This window comes from Solanum stenotomum, chromosome 2 (assembly GCF_019186545.1).
Source record: "Solanum stenotomum isolate F172 chromosome 2, ASM1918654v1, whole genome shotgun sequence".
NCBI lineage: Eukaryota > Viridiplantae > Streptophyta > Magnoliopsida > Solanales > Solanaceae > Solanum > Solanum stenotomum.
Genome location: NC_064283.1, coordinates 10,207,336 through 10,228,568, shown reverse-complemented (window position 1 = coordinate 10,228,568; position 21,233 = coordinate 10,207,336). Strand labels below are relative to the sequence as shown.

The 21,233-nt window shown below is 33.0% G+C and overlaps 2 protein-coding genes across 3 annotated transcripts; one reads left to right on the top strand and one right to left on the bottom strand.

Moving 5' to 3' along the window:
- The first annotated feature begins 11,793 nt into the window (after positions 1 to 11,793).
- Positions 11,794 to 15,647, top strand: LOC125856484 (signal peptidase complex subunit 2). Of its 2 annotated transcripts, XM_049536040.1 has the most exons (6): positions 11,794 to 11,987; positions 12,076 to 12,185; positions 12,420 to 12,427; positions 12,868 to 12,974; positions 15,163 to 15,305; positions 15,412 to 15,647. In XM_049536040.1, the coding sequence occupies exons 1-6, from the start codon at positions 11,886 to 11,888 to the stop codon at positions 15,506 to 15,508; spliced, it is 567 nt and encodes a 188-aa protein (XP_049391997.1). In that variant the 5' UTR covers positions 11,794 to 11,885; the 3' UTR covers positions 15,509 to 15,647. The 2 variants fall into 2 exon arrangements, with proteins under 2 accessions (XP_049391997.1, XP_049391998.1); XM_049536041.1 differs by lacking the exon at positions 12,420 to 12,427 and having other exon boundaries at positions 12,076 to 12,227; positions 12,893 to 12,974.
- A 1,403-nt stretch (positions 15,648 to 17,050) lies between these two features.
- LOC125855671 (dynamin-related protein 4C-like) lies at positions 17,051 to 19,078 on the bottom strand. Its single transcript, XM_049535418.1, has one exon. It carries the CDS (start codon positions 19,076 to 19,078, stop codon positions 17,051 to 17,053), a length of 2,028 nt encoding a protein of 675 aa, XP_049391375.1.
- Positions 19,079 to 21,233: the final 2,155 nt, after the last annotated feature.

The window sequence follows — 21,233 nt, the reverse complement described above, 5'->3', positions numbered from 1 at the left end:
TTTGAGAACTTTGAACTATTTCAAAAAGTTGCCCCTGTTTCCAGTCCAAGAGTACTTAACTGAAATAATTTGCAAAAAATGAAGAATGACTGATTCAAAAACATGCCCCAAATTCCTCTAAGGACTGTAATTTGAAACAATAGGAAGACTGAATCTTTATATAGGATTGCCTACGTATCTTGCTAGAACAAGAAATCAAGTCTGACGTAGTTCGACTATGAAACTTAGAAGAATTCTTGCAGAGAGAAAAAAAATGTCTTAAAAGGGACAAAATATTTGAAATAACGGAAGACAAATTTTGTCAACCGAAAATAGAGGATAAGATTCAGCTTGCAAGACTGGATCCTCGATGCCGGGAATCCTTCATATTGAAATTTGAAAAAGGTTGGCTCCTGCCATTTTTCTGGTTATCTGATTTGAACATTCAAAACTTCAGAAGATCTTTTGAAATTTTGCCTTCAATTCTGATAATGATACCTACAAAACTCAGTCGTGAGTTAATAACAAAATAAAATTATCAAACTAAATGATATAACAAAAGATAAGTTAAGGATGAAGTTGTTCAGCTTATATTGGTCTGGATAACATCTTATGGCATTTGCCATTGTGCTGAGGTATTCCATTTGTAGAATTGAGAATGTGTGAGTCACAATAGATTGAAAGAAAAAATTTAGAAGATNAAAACTAAGTCATAAGTTAGTAACAAAATAAAATTATCAAAGTAAATGATATAACAAAAGATAAGTTAAGGATGAAGTTGTTCAGCTTATATTTGTCTGGATAACATCTTATGGCCTTTGCCATTGTGCCGAGCTATTCCATCTGTAGAATTGAGAATGTGTGAGTCACAATAAATTGAAAGGAAAAAATTAGAAGATGAGTAAGATTAGAAATCATCTGAGCTACGACGAGGCCACTGTGGCTCCAATGATGCCATATAACTTTGTAGTTCCTGCATCCAAAGAAAATTTATTAGTTTTGAGAGACTGATTCATGTTGGCTTTGTCTTGCCATCCTGATGCTCATTTGTCTTCTAGATTACAAGCTTATCTGGTTTTAAAATGTCGCTTGATGGAATTTTTGAGGACCTTCTCAAAAATTCTGTCCCGATTTAAAACATAAAATAAACTTTGAACTTCTGTAGTTTTTAGTTGAATTTTTTGAGTGAATCTCAAAAATTCTACCCCAGTTGGAACTTTGAAGTGATCCTTGATTCTGGCTTGTTGGAAAAAATTCCTCTTCTAACGAATTTTGAGATCCTCTCAAATTGTTGCCCCAGTTTTCATTATAAAGGAAAATGAAAAACTTACGGGGAATATGATCGAGCCGGTGTGGCGCTTATGTATCCCGTTGAGCAGGAATCAGGTCAAACGTAGTTCCAAGTACAAGAAAACATTAAAAAGGGATAGTGGGTAACTAAAGCCGACATAGGTCGCCTAGGTATCTTATTCTTCAGAATTCAAGTCAGACGTAGTTCATTACAAGATGAAAGATGCTTACAACGGAAATCAAATCCAAACAAACGATTACAAAGGAAACAAAGTAATGAAAAAACGATTACAGGAAACGAAACAACAAACTCCAAATGCAAGACTAAAAGATGCCAAAAGCGTGACTTACAGGAAAATTGTTTCTTCTTTGCAACTGGTTATGCCAACAACTACTCCTTATGATTGGGTAGCAGATTGATGTTCACATTTGGTGGAGCTTGAGCAAGTTTTACCACCTCGTTGTCAATCAGATCTTAAATTTTGTGTTTGAGAGTGATACACTTCTCGGTATTATGTCCAACGACTCATGATAAGCACAACGCTTATTTGGGTCATACCACTCGGCTGAAGTATTCATAGTTTTGGCTTCCACTGAATGTAGTATCCCTGCCTATTTCAATCTCTCAAAAAGTTGAGTTCGTGTCTCACACAAGGGAGTGAAGACTCGGGAGGCTTTTTCTCAAAATTGGGACGAGGTGCATTGTTTCGATGATTTTGCATTAGCCGTGTAAGACAAAATGTTGCTTGATTGTTGCAAACATAGTATTGTGAACCAGGATAGCCTAGAGGTAGTTGATGGTTATATGAGGTAGCTCATCGAGTCGTTAACGTCATAACCTCTTTCTCTTTTTTCTTTCCAAAGGAACCAGTTTGATATGTCATGTTAGCAAACTGAGATGAGGTGTAACTCGCTATTCGGCCAGTCTTGAGACCGTCTTCAATCATTTCTCTAGCTTTGATAATTTCTGCAAATGTCTTTCCACCCATTGTCACCATTCGCTCATAGTATTCTGAGTCTTGAGCTTGAATAAAATAAGTGATCATTTTTTATTCCTCCATAGGTGGGTGCACCCTAGCAGCTTCTTCTCTCCAACGAATGGAATATTCTCGAAAGCATTCAGTCGACTTTGATTTTAGTTTGGTAATAGAGATTCTATCAAGAGCGATCTCAACATGAAACTTGTAGTGATCCACAAAAGCATTCACTAGATCATCCCAAGTACGTCATTTAGTCACATCTTGCTTTAAGTACCACTCCAAGGCTTTTCCAGTCAGACTTTTGATCGAATAGCTTTATTCTTATCCCTTCGTTGTTTCCAACGCCAATCAACTTTTCACAGTAAATTTTCAAATAGATGAAATGATTTCCTGATCCATTGAACTTTTCAAACTTTGGAATCTTGTAATCGGGTGGAAGCTCAACTTCGGGGAATGTGCACAATTCTTCATATCTCACACTCTGGCTACTATCAAACCCACGAAGACCTCTCATAGCATCTTCTAAGCTTATCATCTTCCTATTTTTTATTTCAGCATAAATTGATTTTGCATCACTCTCAATTTCAACATAATGATTAACATCTTGACGGTGAAACTCCTGAGCCTTAGTAACAGGCGGAGCAATGACATAAGTGTACACTGACGAAGCATGATGTGTTACCGTTGGAGCTTTTGGAGGAGCAAATGTGTACACAAGAGGAGTATCCTGAGTTGAATGAGTGAGCGAAGCACTTTGAGTTTGTTGAAAAGTAGTAAAATGATCTCCTTGATTAATTTCACTTGAAGTTAAAATCGAATGTGGCATGGGCCCTGCTTGGCGAGCATCAGGTTGTAGGTTCTGAAAGCAGCTTGGTATTGAGTTACCAAGAGATTCAGTTCACCAATTTGTCTCTCTAGACGAACAATCTATGGGTGATTTTGTTACTATCGAGACGCTAGGATTAGCCGTGATAGATGAAATGGGGATCATTTCGGACAAAGCAACCGTGCTGATAGTTGAATCCATTTTTGACTGAGTCCTCTTAGTAGTCCAAGTAAGAAATGATGAGTCTGTAGAAATTCCTTTGACCTTAGACCGTGTGAAATATGAATGTTCTGTCAGCGGGTACTTTGGTGAAGTGAGCAAGTTTGATTACCAACACAAACCAGTCTCTCCTTCTAAAAACAACTCAAAAAATAAGAAAGTTAGTCCATTAATCATAATAATCAACCAAAGTAACATATAAAACAAATAACATTTGTTTTGCTTGAAACAAATTAGTCCAAAATCCGAAGAACAAAAGACTCTAAAAGGGTGACAAAATGGGAAAACTTTGATCATTTTGTGAACTAAAGTTTTAATGAAAGAAAGAAATTTGAACAAAGCAAGCCATATGATTTGAGTAAAGATTCAAATGTACCTTTTGGAAGGTTCAATTGAAAAGTCATTTCGAGAAACAAAGACGTCTTAAAGTTGACTTGAAACTGACGGAATATTTAGTAACGCCGACTAGGTAGGTGTAAAAAATAATTTTCAAGAAACAACGAGGTCAACGTGAATTTGAATGATGACCTAATAATTTTTTAAAGCTCTATTGAACCTAGAACTTGAGTGATTTAGAATGTATTTTGATAATGGAGTCAAGAGTATTTTGGAAGGCTTGAAAATTGAGTATATATGTTAAAAGATGTTCTAAAACTTTGGAATAGAATAATGGACCAATTATGTTTAAAGCAAAACATATGTATAGAACACATAAGTCAAGCAAGCACAAACGAAATAAAATTTGTAACATAACACACAAGCAATGTATAACGTCTCCTAACATACATGTGACCTTTTGAGCTAAAGGTAGGCCTAACGTTTGAAGGATGTGTATATCGTTTGTTAAACATTCCATTGCCCCAAAATATTTATACAAACCTTATGAAATAAACAAATGGGGATACATATTAGAGGAGAGGGAAATAAATATCAGTCTCACGTAGGGGTACAATGGTAAACTAAACTAAGCTTCCATATGTAATCTTCGTTCCTGAACTTCTTGATGCTTTTAAATTTCTTCCGAATGAGGAGGATCTTCCTTAGACTTAAACAAAAAAAACTACTTATAAAATAAAAACTCAGCCCCAAGGGATAATGGTATGCACAAATCGACATACATATCCTTTAGATTTGACAAATAGTTGAATGATCGTCTTATATTGATCGGAGGTCAATTAGACATAAGGTGGTCTTCTAATGGGCCCAAGATGTCTTGGGTGTTGGGTCAACTTAGTTCAAAATGCGCTAAATTTGAAATTTGATTTCACTCTACACTAGTTGACTAAGAGTGGCTTTTGAAAGACCGAGAATCCAATCGGACAACTTAGGCTGAAACTCACAACAACCATTGGACGCATGATGTACCAATAAATTGCCTATCTTTCCGAAAAAGGGTTGAGTATAAAAAGTCCAGCTGCAAATATGCAGAAACCGTTCTTTAATATACTATATATATATATATCAAAAAATGTCATCAATGGAATGACAGCGAATATTCAAAATTTAAACACATAATTGCATAAAATAACAAGTAATGCAATAATGTTAGTCAAACGGTAAAATCCTTTTGGTTAGAACCTAAATGAATCCCCAGCGGAGTCGTCATTCTGATGATACCCCTTTGAGAGGGAGCAACGTCACAGTGACTCACCAAAAAGTAGTAATACAATTTTAAAAAAAGAGTTAAAAGTTAAAAGGGAAAAGGGGGTAAAAGGGAAAAGAGAGTCACCACCTAATTTTAGAAAAAAATAGAAAACCATTTAATTATTTAACTTAAACGAATGTCTACGAAACCAAAAGATTATAGATAAGAGGTTTAAGTTTTTTTGAAGGATGTCTAACACTTTCCCTTCAAAATAACTTGAACCCCTTACTTAGAATCTTTTGGTTTCGTAGACATTCTTTTAAGTTAAATAATTAAATGTTTTCCTAATTTTTCCTAAAATTAGGTGGCGACTCCCTTTTCCCTTTTATCCCCTTTTCCCTTTTAAAATTTTTATAACCTTTTTTTTAATTGTATTACTATTTTTTGGTGAGTCACCGCGACGTTGCGCCCTCTGAAAGGAATGTCATCACTCATAAAGTAATCTGTAAATCACTAGAAACGAATTCATTCAAAACTAAGAGTTCAACAACATATTAAATGAATTATAGTATTAAAAAGTCATATCTACTATTAAGAAATTCACACCAGTCTACTGAGAGACAAAAATCAAAGTAGATCAAATCACATAGTATCATCCGGCCTTCGGTCTTCACGAAATTCTATCTACAAGAGTGACAGTTCCAACACAATATCTATTAGAAGCAGGTAAAAGAAGATAGAGATAAAACATTTATTTACTATGATTGTAGAATCCTACAAAGTAAGAAACATAACAACATCATATAATCAAATCAGTTTTGAAGAATTCACGTTTGATGTTAGATCGAAAGTACGATTTGTCAGCAAAATTCTGTACTTTAATTTTTACCATACCAGTGTAACCTCTAATCTTCTCTGAAATGAGTATCAGAGCATACATATCACCTGTTTCATTAACATACACATCCCTTTTCATAATTCATTCCGCAATTGTTTGCATTTCAGCAGAAATTCCAGCCATTCTGATCCTTTTCTGGCAGACCTTAAGCAGCATTCTGATCCTCAATCAGACCTTGCTCCAGCAGATCCAGCTGAGTCTGGAAATTCCTAAGTTCACCCACGAAGACATTGTACCTCCTTAGGTTTACCTAGCAATTCTACCTAGATTATGTTCTCACTTTTCTTTTTAGTGGAAGTAGAGTTTGAATCAATGATACCAGCTTGAATAATGATGGATGGGTATATAAAGGATTTAAAAAAGAATTGGGCGGGATGATTTCAAAATCTAAAATAATAGATTTGGCGGGAAGTTAAAAATTCGAAACATTTGGGCTGGAAAATATTTTAGGGATGCAGAATGTTTGAGGGTAATATTTAAATTTTTTGTTGCAAATTTAAAAAAGGATTTGAAATGTTGGGCGGAAAATTTAGTGAGATTAAAAATACCTTTATAAAATAATAATATTTGATATGTAATAACCATCCAAATTTAAAAATGAAACTTTCCATTCACAATTGTTATTCACTTAAATGACCCTAAATACATGTCACATGTAAGTAGTATCCCTAAGACCATCTTCAACCCACTTCTATTTTACTCTCTATTGTCACGGACTTAGAGTCTTACTAAAGATCCGTGCGGCACTTGACAACTTACTCACTAGTCTTTCAAGATCTTGTAAGCTCAAGTATGCCTTTTATGCTAAGATCGCTAAGAGAATGAAAGGAAAGACTTAGAGAATTTTGGAAGAAGGCTTTATATAGCTTGGAAGATTGCTTACACTTCAGTGATTTCTTTCTTTCTTTCTTGGTGCCTAGCAAATGAGGGGCACCTCTATTTATACTAACACCTAGGGACTAAAGTGTAATTTAAAATTACTTTATAAGTCCCTAGACTATTTACAATTTGGTCCCTTTTCTAGAGAGTTCTACACTTTCTAGGTTTTTCCAAAGACTTTCTTGAAAAGTCTAAGTTATTCTAGAGAATTCTCTAGCCTTCTTGAATATTCTAAAAGGTTCTAGAGTTCTCCGCAAACCTCTCCACAACTCTAGACCCTTCCGCCCCTATCCGATCGCAAAATTTTAACTGTGATGTGATGTGGCGGGGCGTGACACTATTTTGTATATTTAGAGAGTAAAATAGAGAATGAGCTCTCCAACCACACTTCATTCACTCTTTAGGGCATCTCCAACCTAATCTTCTATTTTACTCTCCAAATATAAAGTTTTATATTTTACTCTCTAAAAATGAATCTTTTCCTATCTCCTCAATATTATATTATTATTTATATTTCATTCTTATTTTCTTATTTCATAATATAAATCATTTATTTCTTTTTTCCCAAATAATTACTTTATATAATTTTTAATTTTATATGAAATTATATTTTATTATAAATTTTTAAATAACATAAATTGCAAGAAAATATAATATAATACATAAATTAGGGGAAAAATTCAAATAAAAGTGACATATAATTACATAAACACTCAATTTTCAAAATTATTACGTTGCTCCTATAAATGCTCTATTAATGCATTATGGAGTTCAAAATGAGCATTTTTGTCCTTAATTTTTTTATGTCTAGCTAAAAATTGTTCAAACAAGAGATTTTCATCTACCGCAATTTCTATAGTTGGAGTTGGAGCCTCTACGACATCTTGAATTGGTGCATTGAGATCACGTTCATCCTCAATTATCATGTTGTGTAGTATAATACATGTAGTCATTATATCATGTAGCACTTTCTTTCTCAAAAAACGTGACGGTCCTGTAATAATTGCAAAAAGTTTGAGGACAAGGCTCTACTTTGCAATCATCGGAGTATGAGGCTCCTAGTCATATATCACCTATAGTATCATCTCCTAACTTATCATCTTTTTCACTTAATTTAAATGAGAATTTTTTAGGTCATTATACTTCATCTGAACGGCCTATTGGGGTGAAGAAATCAAAATTAAAGAGATCAAAAGATGAAGGTCTTTCGTCAGCTATGAAACTTTTTGAAATCGAAAATAATCGCCTTAGGAAGATGTTATCAGAGTTTGCTACATCCAAACAATAGGACGACGAAAGGCTAGATAGATATATCAAAACCAAGGAGTTTAGAGACGAAACTAAAATTTTAATGAAAAATTTAGAAACTATTAGTGATCTAAATGTTCATGATTACCTGCAATGAGAACAACAACGAATACTTGAAAAAAGAAATCGACAATCACAATCGCAGTACAACCGAATCACAACCACAATCGCAATAATTCTCGGAATCATATCCTAATTTTTTTCCGAATAGTGCTAAATCTGGAAACGACCTACCGAATTTCTAAATTATTGTTGTGATCAATTAATTATTATGTAATGTATTATATTTTATCTTGTATTTAAATTATTATGTTATGTATTATATTGTATTGTTATCTTGTATTTAAATTATCATATCATGTATTGTATTTTTAAATTAATTTTTTTCATCTTGCCATTGTAATTTTGTGTATCCTTTATAATAAAAATTAATAATAAAATAAAATTTTGTTATTCACGAAAATTAGAAAAAAAATTAAAATACTATTAATTTGAAATTAAAATAGTATATATTAAATAATATTTATTAAAAATATTATATTACATTTAAAAAAGAATTATGAATATTAGATATTTAATTAATGGAATTAGATGTAAAACAATATGTTAATTAGAAAGTAATAGAAATAATAATAAAATAATGAAAAAAGTGAAATAGAGAATGTGAATAGTAGTCTCCAAATTTGGAGAACTACTATTCAACTCTATATATTTGAAGAATAGAGGGCGATTTGGAGGTGGGTTGGAGTGCTTATTCTCTATTTTACTCTCCAAATATAGAGAATGGAGAGTAAAATAGAGGTGGGTTGGAGATGATCTTATTCTCCATTTATAGAGAGTTGAATAGTAGTTTTCCAAATTTGGAGAACTACTATTCATACTCTCTATTTCACTTTTTGATTATTTTATTATTATTTCTATTATACAATATTTGTAATTAACATATTATAAATTATATAAGACCATTAATTAAACCTCTAATATTCATAATTCTTTNTAGAGTCTTACTAAAGTTTCGTGCGGCACTTGACAACTTACTCACTAGTCTTTCAAGATCTTGTAAGCTCAAGTAAGTCTTTTATGCTAAGATCGCTAAGAGAATGAAAGGAAAAACTTAGAGAATTTTGGAAGAAGGCTTTATATAGCTTGGAAGATTGCTTACACTTGAGTGATTTCTTTCTTTCTTTCTTTCTTGGTGCCTAGCAAATGAGGGGCACCTCTATTTATACTAACACCTAGGGACTAAAGTGCAATTTAAAATTACTTTACAAGTCCCTAGACTATTTACACTTTGGTCCCCTTTCTAAAGAGTTCTACACTTTCTAGGTTTTTCCAAAGACTTTCTTGAAAAGTCTTACGTTATTCTAGAGAATTCCTTAGCCTTCTTGAATATTCTAAAAGGTTCTAGAGTTCTCCTCAAACCTCTCCACAACTCTAGACCCTTCCGCCCCTATCCGAACGCAAAATTTAACTGTGATGTGGCGGGACGTGACACTATTCTCTATATTTAAAGAATAAAATAGAGAATGAGCTCTCCAACTACACTCCATTCACTCTTTAGGGCATCTCCAGCCTAATTTTCTATTTTACTCTCCAAATATAAAGTTCTCTATTTTACTCTCTAAAAAAGAATCTTTTCCTATCTCCTCAATATTATATTATTATTTATATTTCATTCTTATTTTCTTATTTCATAATATAAATGCTATATTTCTTTTTTCCCAAATAATTACTTTATATAATTTTTAATGTGATATGAAATTATATTTTATTATAAATTTTTAAATAACATAAATTGCAAGAAAATATAATATAATACATAAATTAGGGAAAAAATTCAAATAAAAGTGACATACAATTACATAAATACTCAATTTTCAAAATTATTACGTTGCTCCCATAAATGCTCTATTAATGCATTACATAGTTCAAAATGAGCATTTTTGTCCTTAATTTTTTTATTTCTAGCTAAAAATTGTTCAAACAGGAGATTTTCATCTACCGCAATTTCTATAGTTGGAGTTGGAGCCTCTACGGCATCTTCAATTGGTGCATTGAGATCACGTTCATCCTCAATTATCATGTTGTCTAGTATAATACATGTAGTCATTATATCATGTAGCACTTTCTTTCTCAAAAAACGTGACGGTCCTGTAATAATTGCAAAAAGTTCAAGGACAAGACTCTACTTTGCAATCATCGGAGTCTGAGGCTCCTAGTCCTATATTACCTATAGTATCATCTCCTAACTTATCATCTTTTTCACTTGATTTAAATGACAATTTTTCAGGTCATTACACTTCATCTGAGCGGCCTATTGGAGTGAAGAAATCAAAATTAAAGAGATCAAAAGATGAAGGTCTTTCGTCAGCTATGAAACTTTTCGAAATTGAAAATAATCGTCTTGGGAAGATGTTATCAGAGTTTGCTACATCCAAACAATAGGACGACGAAAGGCTAGATAGATATATCAAAGCCAAGGAATTTAGAGACGAAACTAAAATTTTAATGAAAAATTTAGAAACTATTAGTGATCCAAATATTCGTGATTACCTGCAACGAGAACAACAACGAATACTTGAAAAAAGAAATCGACAATCACAATCGCAATCACAACAATTCTCGAAATCATATCCTAATTTTTTTTCGAATAGTGCTAAATCTAGAAACGACCTACCGAATTTCTAAATTATTGTTGTGATCAATTAATTATTATGTAATGTATTATATTTTATTATTTAAATTATTATGTTATGTATTGTATTGTTATCTTGTATTTAAATTATCATATCATGTATTGTATTTTTAAATTAATTTTTTTCATCTTGCCAATTTAATTTTGCGTATCCTTTATAATGAAAATTAATAATAAAATAAAAATTTGTTATTCACGAAAATTAGAAAAAAAATTAAAATACTATTAATTTTGAAATTAAAATAGAATATATTAAATAATATTTATTAAAAATGTTATATTACATTTAAAAAAGAATTATGAATATTAGATATTTAATTAATGGAATTAGATGTAAAATAATATGTTAATTAGAAAGTAATAGAAATAATAATAAAATAATGAAAAAGTGAAATAGAGAGTGTGAATAGTAGTTCTCCAAATTTGGAGAACTACTATTCAACTCTCTATATTTGAAGAATAGAGGGTGATTTGGAGGTGGGTTGGAGTGCTTATTCTCTATTTTACTCTCCAAATATAGAGAATGGAGAGTAAAATAGAGGTGGATTGGAGATGGTCTTATTCTCCATTTATAGAGAGTTGAATAGTAGTTTTCCAAATTTGGAGAACTACTATTCATACTCTCTATTTCACTTTTTGATTATTTTATTATTATTTCTATTATATAATATTTGTAATTAACATATTATAGATTATATAAGACCATTAATTAAACCTCTAATATTCGTAATTCTTTTTTAATATAATATAATTTTTTTTATTTAATGTATACTACTTTCATTCCGAATTAATAATAATTTAAATACAAGAATGCATAAAAATGCTCACTTTAAACTCTATAACAAATTAATAAAACATTTATGGGAGCAACGTAATAATCTTGAAAGTTGAGTATTGTTGTAGTGATATTTGAATTGTCCATTAATATGTATATATAATATTTGCTTGCAATCTATGTTATTTACAAATTTAAAATAAAATAAAATTTTATATTCTACGGAAATTATATAGGGTGATTATTTGGAAAAAGAGAAGAAGAAAGAAATGATTTATATTATTGAAATAAGAAAATAAAAATAATAATATAATATTGATAAGATAGAAGAAGTACCTTTTTGTAATTTCATCTATCGTCATTTCTCACTCCCTTCTGACTAACAATAGCTCTTTTTGTACCAATTTTCAGACAAACCCTAGTGAAAATCTCAGAAGCGAAATCGGAGAAAATGGATTCCACCACTCAAACACCGGTCAAGAAAAACCCTAAGAAGGCCAATCTTTTGGATCATCACTCTATCAAGAGCCTTCTGGATGAGTCTGTCACTGAGGTACCTCAGTTTTTACCTTAGATTTGAATTGAATTTGACTTATCTTTGTGTGTTGATTTGTTGTTTTGTTTGATTATATGGTTTATAGATTGTTACTAGCAAAGGATACCCAGAAGATGTGAGATTGAGTAACATCAGGTTGTTGATTGGTTCAATCATCATCGCAATTGCTCTTGTTGCTCAGTTCTACAAGAAGGAGTTTCCTGCTAATCGCGATTTTCTCATTGGATGCATTGTGTTATATCCTTTTGAAATTTCATTTTTGATTTTTGTTCACCTGTTAATTATGTGTTTTTGTTGGGATGATAACTGCGTATTAGAATGAAACGGATCTGGATGTAGGATATAGGGGTTTATATAATCTGCCATGTTTGATTCGGAATTGAGGCATAACTGTGTATTTTTTATCAGTAAAGATTATCACTGAGGAAGAGTTGGAAATTTGAAATGAAAAAAAATAAAAAATTTCATTATCTGGTTTGACAGCTATTGTGTATTTCAGGGCCTGCATCTGTTCTATTTTCATTGTAAATACTGTTTGGTTTGTTCAGTAATTGCCTTTTTATTATAAAACTAAACTGAGTTTCGAATCCAGATGAACAAGTCCTTTAGCATTCTTATGGTAGTCACAATTTCATAGTCATGATTAGAGGGTTGAATTTTGGATGTGAATACTTGATCCCATAAGAGTCTATGGTTGAGAAAATTGCAAGTGATAAATTTTGAAGGCCGCAAGTTTATAGGTTTAGTTGTATTTGATGTATGATGGTTGAAAAGGTATGCCTCTGCAATGTTTGTATGTACTGGGAGTTTAATTGATGTATGTTTTATGGCGCTTGAGAGACCTAGTATTTTTAGAATGTGAAACCTTTTCTCCAACTTTGTCATATCCTTGACTATGGCACGTATATATTGTTTAACGTGATATTACAACTGATTATCCACACAAAGGAAAAGAATGCGATTTTGTTCACCTATCCTCCGGAGGTAAGTTATCCGTCAACATGTCTTTTTCTGCATCATTATGTTTGTGAAATTCAACATGCTAGCTAATATTTTTAACTCTAATGGATAAGTTATTATCATGAAAATTGATTATCACCTTAAGAGTAATCAACTTCATCAAGATATTGGATAGGTATTTGCTGAAAGTGACATTTTTAATAGAACTGGAACAGTGATTTATCTACAAAGAAAATTTAATAGAAAAACCTGACTATAATAAGGTTTAAAGATCCGAATCAAAGTGGTGTGGAATCAGTGATAACTATTAACTCTCAACCCCTAGTTTTCTAACTGCACCACATTTTGATGCATATTACAAAAAGACTTATATTTAGAGGTGTAGAAATTTTTCCATACAATAAATAAGAATGTAGTGGATGATAAAGTTGTGGGAACATGTGATCATGGGTTGGTGGATAGTCTTCTAGTGTATTAAGTACAAAAAAGAGGAGTTTATTTGTGGTGGAGCTTTTGGACTCAAGAACTAAATACAATGTTGCGTTGTTGTATTTTGGAGGGGATAAGTCTAGAGTGTTACTTCTGGATTAGTGACGACTGTAGTGAGCTTGAATTTGCTTAATATTATTGTTAAAAACGGCCTAAGGACTTGGCAAGAGAAAGAGTTTGAAGCACATCAAGGGGTGGGCTAAAGCGTTTACATTCATATATGAGGAAACCCAGTGGGGATTTTAGAACCAAATTCAATTGGGAAAACAAATCATATGATGACTTGTTTTGAAATACTCTATTATACTTATTATTTTACCCCCCCTCTATGGTGTAATCACAAGATTTGTGGAGATTGAGTAGATGAACTCTTAATGAAAGCTTGGAGCTAGTATGAGGGTGTTGGTTATAAAAAGAATGAGTGGGTTGTTGTAGTTACGGGAGCACTCTTGATATTTGTTTTAGCCAATAAAGTTCCTTTAAGGGTTTAGAGTTATTCTAATAAGCGTTCTTGGAATTGGTAACACGAGGTTGTAATGTGCTAACTGATAATGCTTAGTCAACATGTTGATTATTATGTGGAAGCAGTGATACTTTATTTCCCATATGCAATTAGTTAGTGTGAGACCACTATTGTCTCTGGGGGTAAACTTTGTTGTTTTACTAAGAAGTTGTTCAATACAATGTACACCTTCATTATGCATAAAATCTCCTTCAATGGGTGAACTTATTTTTAATATTAAAATTAGTGAGTGTGGTGGAGAATATGCATTTTAATATTGAAAATGTTAATATTAATTGCATAAGATGGTAATGTGGCCACAACTTCTATAAAATTACTATTCCATGATCAGCCCACCTATTACCCGTCTAAAGAGCAAATGTCTATCCAACAACTCAGATTTCATCCTATCACAACTTTATTACATCATTGCATATTTATTTATTTATTCTATGGAAGAATTCTTGCACCTATAAATAGGAGTCTGTTTGCCTTGTGATGGTGTCTGAACAAATGTTGCAAATAGGAGTTTGTTTACCTTGTGATGGTGTATGAACAAGTCTCCAATATATTCACTATAAAAATATGTTTTCTTGTAAGAAGGTGGTTTATTGTGGTGTTGTTTTAGACTCAACAACTAGTGATGGGAGTGCCAAGTAACACACACATGAAAATGGATGAATCTAAACCCAACCCATCAAATACCCATTTTCAGCGGTTATATGGACATGATCAATATTTGACCCATTTTAAATAAATCATTATCCTACTCATTTTTACTTGGACGGGTTGGATATTTACTTGATTATTTTATCCCTTTCTTCAAGCACTAATTAGAAGTGTGATGAAGGGAGTACCGTCTTATGGCTAGTGTAACTTACCAGAAGGAAAAAATGGGATAAAAAGACTTACAGTAGTAACTACTTCAGATGAACTATATCATTGTTGTGTTTAAGAGAAACTTCCATTTGTATTCTTTTGGGTTAAATGACTGGTCATTTGGTGTGCATCTTTTGTTTCTTTTCTTGGTCATATCTCTCATCTCTTGTGTCTTGTAACTATTGCATCTGGTGGCATATCATGTTCAGACCTTAGATCTGGTGGATACCCTTCCATTCTTGTTTTTGTCTTATATTTTTTTTCTTTCCTGTTGTAAAGTCATCAGTTTAGTTGCTCTTAGATTCACAGAAGACTTAATTAGCTTTGGTTTGTGTATGACAGGGATCTTTTAACAGCACTGGCTTAGTCGTCTCATCAAAGCTGCCTAGATTCTCCGATATGTACACACTTACAGTAGAAAGTGCTGATCCCAAGTCCATTTCTGCGAGGCCAAAAGTTGAGTTTACCAAGAGCGTCACAAAATGGTCTCTTTCTCCCACTCATCCTTTTGAAAGAGGAAAAATATATAGTACATGTGGGATTTCATAAACTGAATGACTTGCTTCTGATGAGATAGATGTGTTTTTGCAGGTTTGCCAAAGATGGAGTTCTTGTGGAGGGTCTATTCTGGAAAGATGTTGAAGCCTTGGTTAACGATTATGCTAAGGAACACAAAAAGAGCAAATAGATGCAATTTCAAACATTTTGATAGGAATGTTGATGACATGGATAGCCAATGAGATTGAAAACATCGGTTAATGAGTTACTGGATTAATATCATCTATATCATTGTTGAAGCAAAATTGATCCAATTTTCATCATTGATTCATATAGATCCAACTGCAAAGTATTTTAGCCTTGTTGATCATTAATAGTTTATTTTAGAAAAGTAGAGCATTTTTGTGATGCACAGCAGCTGCACTTGGTTTCATACGTCTTGCGCGTTTTCTTCGACAATTCATATAGCTAAGGTAAAAGAAGGCAACATTATAATTGAAGGCTGCTCGAGTATTTTTCTTGGATGTTGTTGGCCTTGTGAAATATTTTCTTAAACTAACTTTGAACCTGTTATTACTTAATTACAAATTATTAGTACAATAAAATCAGGTTTTGTGGTTAGATAAGTTGATGCATAACTAAAAAAATGCAACAAATTCAACTCGGTGTTTGATGTCTACCTTGGTGCCCGACTAAGTGGAGTTTGCGGCCACTTCACTCGAAAAAAAAGAGTAGACTGCAAGAGCATAAGCCCCGTTCAGTTAGCCCAACTGGGCCACGTGAATAACTGTCAAACTGGCCAATATCGCTCCCGAGCAGGAGTCATAGGCTCCACCTCGTCTCAGCCCAAGCCCATACGGGCTTTAAACTCCTTAAGCCCGTGAAGCTAATTCGTTACCGAACCTGCATCTCTGCAGAAATGGCCCGGGGACTTTCCTGGGTCCTGGCCCACCCAAAGAGTGGACCTTGACCCATTCACGTCGTCTTGCAGTCATGATGCAATATGCTAGCAGACAATACTATTAAAATTAGGATTAAAGAACCTTCACAAACGGTGTGGGACAAACGGAAATAGCTATCAAAGAGAAAAATACACATCTCTTACATGATCATTAAGATATCAGTTAGAGCTTTGTTCTCAGCACACTCACAAGAAAGTTTTTGGAGAATCCGACACACACTCATTGACATTTTTGAAGAGTCCAATTTACATGTGACATTTCTGTTTCTGATGTATGCATATGCATGTACTTAAGGCCAAGTCATGTTGCACTAATCTTCATGTATAATTATTATCTAAAATTCCTTAGCTCTATCCTCTTCAAATCCTTTGAAGCCACAATCCACAAAGTAGACTCGATCTTTCATATCAAAATACGATAATTTCATATCTATAACATTGCTGGCGGATGTGAATATAGTAAGAACTCATCAGAAAACTATGAAAAGCAGCACGATATTAAGCTCGTTCACTTGGGGCAATAAGACAAATAAACTTGATTTGCATTTAGCTTATAGCTAGAAAGACAAGAACTACATACAAGCAGGGCACAGACACTTCAATTCCTACTGTAGGCATTCCACAACTAAACTACTTAGTATTAGGAGCCTACAGACAATTTTGTAAAACCAAAACATAGTACTAATCCACTTCTATAGTCGGCTATTTAGAGATAAACTAGATATTAGGAACATTTGCTTAATGGAAACAAAGTGCCCTGCTCATATTGATCTAGTCCCTTTCATGATCATCATGAAGTGAAATCCTGTCCATGATATTGGCCACCACCTCTTTGGACTCCTTGAGCAGCTTGACACTCTTTTTGAGCCTATTGCGTTTCTCAGCAACCAAAGGCAACTCAATAAGCATTCTTTCAATTCCACCACCATGAGGTGTCATCAGATCCTGAATGATCTCGTTTTCCATCTCCTTGTTAATCATGTTACGAATGTTGAACATTATGTGCAAGGCCATAGAATCCACCAGCCTCATTAGCACAATTTTCCAATAGGCCATCATTCTCATCTTCAAATCAAAAGCCTTCTGCACCACATCAAGATGCTTCCTCAAATGACCAACGTCGATTTCTCCTACCCCTTCAAGGTTTATCACGGAGCACTTCCCATGATCATTCATAATCTCCATGAACATGTGTTGTTGAGCCATGAACTTACTATAAGTAGTTAAATAGTCAGGATTACAAGTGTAATCAGTCAGCTTCTCCATCCCAATAATTTCCCTTACCCAATCAACTGATTCATTCTTTTTCTTGGCAATCAAGTTTTGGGCTGCTCTTCTAGTAGAAGACTGAAGCTGTGGATAGTTCTCACAATGATACATTAAAACTATGATAACAACTCGCTCTAAGTAATTCCACAGTTTCCCCACAAAATCCTCTGGAGAGGCGGCAATTTCCTTCACTATTCTCTGCAAAACATTAAGGAAAACAGCTCGAGGAAGGAAGTTTGGCAATCCAATCCCTTTCGTTTCTTGTAAAACCATGACCTCTTCCATTAAGAATCCCTCCACTTTCTCCAAATTCTTGGAATGCAGCTCATTAGAATATTGATCAAGCATTTCAACCAGCCTAGCTGCAGAGTGCATTTCTTTATCATCAGGATACTCATCAAACTCCCCACTTAAAAGAATTTTCTTCAATGAATCCTTTGATGAACTCAGAACGCGCATAAATGCCGTCAGAGCTTCAGCCACAGAAGTCAGATGCTGAGGAAGCCTGTTAAGCTCAGCAAGATTGAGAGCAAGTTTATCATTGATCTTCCTCACAAATTCAGGCAAGCATTTTGAAATGATGCTTGCTTGAATACGCACCAGCTTTTGTGCCAAAATAGGAACACTAACCATCGATTTATCAATCTTGGACAGAAGTGGATGAGTTGAAAAAAGCCTTTGCTCATCACTCCTAGCTTCTTCATAAGACTCATTCCCAATTCTATTCCTCACACAAACATAGCCAAGCCCTATATTCACTTCATCAGCAGTAACCTTTTCAAGCAGCCCTTCAGGGGCTTTATCAGCTTTTGTCACAACAGCCAGAGTCCTTTCTCCTGTTTTGTCCACTTTCTGAGGCATTCTAATAGACTCACAAGTAGGGAAATCAACAGTAGCGGATAAAACATTCAAGATTATGCTTTCTTCAGGAACTATATATTTCATAATAATATCATAAACTTGTTCATAAATGTCTTCAGGTTGTCCTTGTACAGCAACTCTAGTAATACCAGGTAAATCCACCATGGTCAAATCAGGGACACCGTTTTTTTTAACTACTAATGTTAAAGGGTAGTTAGATATACCTTTACCATGTCCAGCAATCTCATCAGTAGCAAGAATGATAGCATCTGCAATGCCAATTTCATCAACAGGGAGTGACTTGTTGTTGTACTCCAACTGAAGATTTGGTGCAGTGATGTTTGGATCATTCTGCAGCCTCATAACAAGGGGTACCCTGGTGCAAATGCCTTGTCCTCTAGGAAGACTGATCCCAGCAAGGGATTCAAGAACACTGGACTTTCCAGAAGATTGATCCCCGACTACTACGATCGTTGGGAGCTGGATACCTTCTTGCATTATGTTAAGATGGCGGAGCTTGTCTATACAGTCGAGAAGTAGACGGATTCTATCATTGAAAGATGCAACAATAGGAGGATTAATAACACCACAAGCTACTACTGCAAGAGGTTTTGGATCAAGAATTTCAACTGAATCAGCAATGCAGCCATTGGCATTTTGGTTAGCCATACGTACTTTCTTTGATAGAAAAAGAAATGGTTTGTTTGAGAGGTGAAAATGGTTGTGGTGATGATGAAGTTTATAAAGAAGTTGTTTAAAGACAAATGATGTGTACTTTAAAGTGACTGTCAGAATATTACTTTAGATTTGATTGAAAAAACTTTCCAATGAAAGTATATAGGTTTGTATTTCAGAAAAAAGAATAAGCAGAGAGACTGACTATATATAGTGATTAATTCTTTTTCTGATTTTCTCTTATTGTACTCAATCTCCTTTGATTGGTTTTCATTTTCTGAGGAACATATAGATATGGATTTGATTGGGTGAATTTGACAATTTATATAACAACTGTACAGTAAAGTTTTAAAACGATATTTGCAACAAAGGTAGTCTTTCAAAAGTGCCTTTGTTCCTTGTTTGGCCGGATGGTTTGGTACTCAAATTTAATACATGTAGTATTAGTTATACATCTTGTTCAGACGTATAATGTATAATTACATGTTCATACCCAATTCAAAGTAAATAAAAAAAAATACCTATTTTTTCAAAAAAAAAGTTACAGCTCATACCCCCATTCATTAAAGTTATAGCTTTCGCTTAACTGATACTAAATCAGTATCATATATTGTATTGATATCATTTAAGACTGATAATTTCACTTAACTGACACTTAATCACTATATATATATATATATATTAGTGGGGTATAAATATAAATAGGTATATATTTGTAATTATTTTACTTTTATAGGATATTTGCTTCGTTTCTCCTTAATTTTATAGGAACTACAATTTATCCATTGGTTATTGGAAGTAAAAAAAATGTTGAGAGGTGTCTTTCTTTCAAACTTAGCTCAAAAGTGATTAGACTCGTGATTTTATCGATGTAGTCCATTTTAAATATGGAAGTACTAGATATATTAGAGGGGTATGAATATAAATAGGTATATGTTTGTAATTATTTTATTTTTATAGGATATTTGCTTAGTTTCTCCTTAATTTTATAGGAACTACAATTTATCCATTGGTTATTGGAAGTAAAAAAAAAAGTTGAGCGGTGTCTTTCTTTCAAACTTAGCTCAAAAGTGATTAGACTCGTGATTTTATCGATGTAGTCCATTTTAAATATGGAAGTACTAGATTATAATGGAAAACATTATGCAGATAAGCAAATATATACTGTTTAATTAATTAATATAACTATAGTTTATTAATTAATTAATTAATTAAAGAGATTTATTAAGTTTAAAAGATTAACTTCTCTCCACTGACCGTGGACAAGAAAATTACATTGTCAGTTCATTTTTAAAAATACTTATTTATTTGCTTAATTATACTCCATAGCTATTATTTTATTTGCTATGAGTATTTATGTTTGGCTTGCCAATATACAAAAAGAATAAGTATATACAAAATTTTGTATTTATACATTTCGAAATTTTTCAGAATTTATACAAATAAAATGTATCAACATGATAATTATATACAAGCTAGGGTAAGAATATACAAATTCTGGATCTATACAATTAGGAAAATTCTGGATATATACAATTAGAAATCGAATTATACAACTTTTGGATTTATACAATTAGGAGCCGAATTATACAAATTCTAGACGTGGACTACGTAATCATGATTGTAAGTTAGTGGTGAATGGTAATTTAATTAAACTATAACTATGTTAACTAATTAACTAGTATATATTTGTTTACCCACCTAATTTTCCCAATATTTAAGTCCAATTTTAGCTTAAGAAGGGGTTTTTTTTCCTTTTAACCAAACTCATTTTAAAATGTGAATGTATAAGATCTCATAAGTAATTATTTAATGTACTCACACGATCTAAATCAAGTGCTTCGAGAATATGTCAATATATATTATACAGTATAAGTGAGACGGTATTTAAATAATGATATATGTGTTATATATATTTGTTTGAAAAAAATAAGGGAAAAGGGACGGATTTACCCCCGAACTTTAATAAATGGTATGTGTATGCCCTCCGTTATACTTTGCATCCACATAAGCCCCTGCCGTCCAATTATAGGTACACATATACCCCTCTCACTAACGGACCCCTAATTTCTTACACGTGTCTTAATCTTATTGAACTACCCGTTTGACCCTTTTTTTTAACCTATAACCCAATTATCCGCCCCATAAC

Coding starts and splice junctions, on each gene's coding strand:
- LOC125856484 (XM_049536041.1), top strand. CDS start 11,886: ATGGATTCCACCACTCAAACACCGGTCAAGAAAAACCCTAAGAAGGCC. Junction 12,228..12,892: donor CTCATTGGATGCATTGTGTT/ATATCCTTTTGA, acceptor TGACTATGGCAC/GTATATATTGTTTAACGTGA. Junction 15,306..15,411: donor ACCAAGAGCGTCACAAAATG/GTCTCTTTCTCC, acceptor GTGTTTTTGCAG/GTTTGCCAAAGATGGAGTTC.
- LOC125855671 (XM_049535418.1), bottom strand. CDS start 19,078: ATGGCTAACCAAAATGCCAATGGCTGCATTGCTGATTCAGTTGAAATT.